Below are 3,826 nucleotides of genomic sequence, written 5' to 3'. Positions count from 1 at the left end.
TATTTAGTTATTTTTTATTTTTTTCCTTTCCCTTAATCCAAGTCCAGCATAATTTGTATATTAAAATAATATCTTAAATATATATTTTTATTATGTCCTATCATTAATCCTTAATATTATATATTTTATTTGTTTATTAGTTTTTTCCTATCCCTTAGTCCAAGTCAAACATAATTTATATATTAAAATAATATCTTAAATACACTGGATTTGATTAATTATATTACTATATTGATAATTCTTTACCCAATTTCTGACCTAGTCAAACGTAGCTATTTCAATTTAGCCATTGGCATGATTTACCTCTCTATTTAACTTCCATGATTTGATTCTTCATCTTGTCTTGAGGATGAACCACACTAGCTAGTTTGAAACGCATCGACAAATAAATCTTTATATGATTTTCACCGAAAAAGATTTCTCTGAAACTAGATATGGATCACAGAAGCCTAAATTCGATCAACAATTATATTATTCTAATTATCTATCCATTGCTTAATCTCAAGTTCTTGTCACAATGTGAAAAGCAAGTAGGTAAACTATAGGAGATTCAATTATTAAATCAACCCAATAACCATCAATATACATAAGCATCATCATGTTAATCTTTCATACTAATAAGAGCAAGTTATAACAAAGAATTAATAACATTACAAATACACTATCAAAAGAAATAACATATAAATGAACCAATGAAATAACATATAATAAGTACTTATATGTATAATTACAATTTGTGTTTATGTAAAAATAAATAAATAAAATTAAATTTTAAAATAAAATAAATGTAAATAAACTTTATATTTAATTACAATCTATATTTCAAATAAAACTTAAATTTGTACACATAACAAATTATTCCAATGTTTAATCTCGAGTTCCTATCACAATGTAATAAGCTATTAATTAAACTATGGGGTAATCCATTATTCAATCAATCCAATAATCATCAATCTAAATAAGCATCATCATATTAATATTTCATACTAGTAGTCACAAGTCATAATAAAAAATTAACCATTCTTAATGACATTATGAATGCACTATATCAAATGAATCAACATATAATAAGTACTTATACATTATTTACAATTTATAATAATGTATCGAAAATATTGAACTACCTAAGCACTTTCAAGTTAGAGTTTCTAGTAAATTCCCTATCTTCTAAGTAAACAATAATGTACTAATTCCAATCATAACATATTTAACCAACAAAAATAGTAGAATATGAGCCATATTTAGAGAAATTAAATGCATAAATGAAATAGAAGTAAATGAGATTAAACATATAGAAATATAGCCCTTGTATTAAAGATCTCCAAAATTTTGAGCAATGTTCATGAGCAACTTAAGGAGAAAAACCCCTATGAACAAAGCTCCAATTACAATAAGAGCACTTCATGAAACATTTCATAGCTTTCTAGCTCCATAAACAATTTCTTAAAAAGAAGAAGAAAGAAAAAAAAATATTATTTTAACGATATTTTAATAAAAAACCTAATTATTTGTCATTTTTATTAATAATTACTATCCACCTATTGAACCTTATTTAAAAATAAGAACCCTTACATTAACTAACTATCCACTAATTATCCAAAAAAAACTTATTAAAAAAAAATGCTGCCATATACCTTAATTAAATAATTAATAACTACTAAGTACCCAAAATAGGGACGTTAGGATACAACCCTAAAATACCCCACCTTTCAAAAGTAATGTTGTTCTTAACGCTGGACATGTGCAAACTACTAGTTCCCAAGTAGTGTCCTATGGTTGCAGATCTATCGTTTTGGCACTGGCCAAATTGGCCGCATTGAAGGCGTGGGACTGGGGAACCAAGCCGCTAACTGCACTGCCCACTTGCCATACATGATTGACAATAGTTTTATTTGAAGGAAGCGCAAGTGTTGCAAATATTGTGATCTGACCACTGTTCTCGATGATGACACTCATGTCGCTCACTGTGATGCTAATACTAGAGGGCTGCGGAGGATTTTGACCCTTGAGATTGTAAGTACCAACTACTGCTGATCCATTGGAATGCTTGAAGGCAATCAGAGCCTGTGTGCCAACCATTTGTGCAGCCGTTGGGTTTATACCCCAAGCTACCCACCCAGCAGAGGCGGCAGGAGTGGCTCTGAAGCCAATAGCAATTGACCCATTCGCGATTGACCCATTTGCAGGAAAATAAGTCCATGCCAGAGTAGCATTTAATGTTGGCAAACTATTGCAGCGAGTAAATGTTTTGGTCCCGTTCGTGCTCTGTAACGATGTACTGCAATTCTGTGCCGATGCTTGCCAAGCCAATATCACCACCAAAGCAAAACCCAACAGTGCGGAATAAGCACCCATGTTTGCAAAATCGATCAAATTCTCAGCAGCAGCAAACTCAAGCGCATAAATATGCTTTGGGGGTTAGAAGCAAACAAGCTTTAAATGAATAGTAAATCAGGCTCTGAAACTCAAACTGGTGGCCAAATGGGTTTGATTCCAGAGGAAGCCTGAGATTATGTAACAAAGGCAAACTGGTGTTGTAGGAGAAGAGGAGGCGTGGGTCGGAATAAATAATGAAATCCTTGGAGCCAATTGTGAGGAAATGTGTGAGGATTGAATTGGCGTGTGCAGGTAGGAGAGATCCGGTCGACCGACGACTATAAAAAAAGGAAAGAGCAGCCAAAGAACGCGTTCGCAGACCATTCGATCGTTGATCCATTCAGCGATGGAAGCTCCCATATTGACAAATTCGAAATGGAGAATTTGTTTTAACGTTTATTAAGTGGTTTGTGATGTTTCATGATTTTTTATACGTGACTTGTGGTTAGAGGATGCCAAAGTCATTTTGAATAGTATAAGTTTGGGCCATAATAGCTTTACGCTTACTCATTTTTTTAACACTTCTTCCCATAGTACAAGCACAACCATCCGAGTGATGCCAAAGTCATTTTGAATAATATCAAGTGATGCAGGAGCATCCAGCTCCGAGGAGACAGAAGGTGGTTGACTGTCTCGAAAAGAAAACAAGAACAAGCCGAAGACTACATGTATTGCTGGACAGGTTATTAGACTTGTCGTTTTTGGTTTTTTTTTATTATTTGTTTCATTTTCCAAAAGGCCGTTAGAGACCGTAGGATTACAGTTGTGAATTGTTTTAGTTTAGGAAATAATTAGCAGTTAGTTATCATTTTTGTAAAAAGAAACTGGCTAACAGTTGGACAAATTCTGGTTGAACAGTTCAACCGAAAACAGAAGCAGTTATGCTTTCCAAGTATTAAAAACAAAGTGAAAATAGTTAGAGCAGGGAGAACCTCCGGAACGAAGAAACAAATACAGTCCTCTGTAATAAAGAAAACAAATTATTTACCTTGCCAACTAATAATCCATTGTTAAATTGTTTCATACGTTGAGTCCTATGTCTATTTCATATTACTTTCTACTGTGATTAAAATGCATTTGAAACAATAAGACAACAAGCTGTAACAGGAGTCGAGAAGGGTAAAGTGCTGCTACAGGAAACCATTTCCAGTAAAGAAGGGAGAACCAATCAACAGTCACCGACGAACGACCAGGTAACAAAATACGATGCCTTCATACCATTTACAAAATAATACAAGTGCTGAAAGCAAATGTGAAACAGTTTAATTTAATTAACCAGTTAACCACCGTCCATTACAAACAAGAGCGCACAAAAGGATTTTCTGAGCAGATAGCGCTCACCTAAAACAAATTTTCTTTCAAGCGAAACCTCTTAAGCTAAATACAACAGAACAGGGCTATACGAGCCACAAAGGACAGGGAGGAGCACAACCCATCTACAACTCAGGTG

The 3,826-nt window shown here is 33.6% G+C and overlaps 1 protein-coding gene across 1 annotated transcript; it reads right to left on the bottom strand.

Moving 5' to 3' along the window:
• Positions 1-1,439: 1,439 nt before the first annotated feature.
• On the bottom strand, positions 1,440-2,610 carry LOC149141728 (cytochrome b561 and DOMON domain-containing protein At3g25290-like). The gene has a single exon (XM_089449966.1). The coding sequence runs from the start codon at positions 2,353-2,355 to the stop codon at positions 1,771-1,773; it is 585 nt and encodes a 194-aa protein (XP_089306092.1). The 5' UTR covers positions 2,356-2,610; the 3' UTR covers positions 1,440-1,770.
• Between the last annotated feature and the right edge of the window lie 1,216 nt (positions 2,611-3,826).

Source organism: Pinus tabuliformis, chromosome X (genome assembly GCF_031772625.1).
Source record: "Pinus tabuliformis cultivar Carrire ecotype Pingquan chromosome X, CPIR1, whole genome shotgun sequence".
NCBI lineage: Eukaryota > Viridiplantae > Streptophyta > Pinopsida > Pinales > Pinaceae > Pinus > Pinus tabuliformis.
This window is presented reverse-complemented; position numbering and strand designations above follow the sequence as displayed.

Bases quoted from the DNA above. Each gene is read 5' to 3' on its own strand.
- LOC149141728 (XM_089449966.1), bottom strand. From the start codon at position 2,355: ATGGGTGCTTATTCCGCACTGTTGGGTTTTGCTTTGGTGGTGATATTG.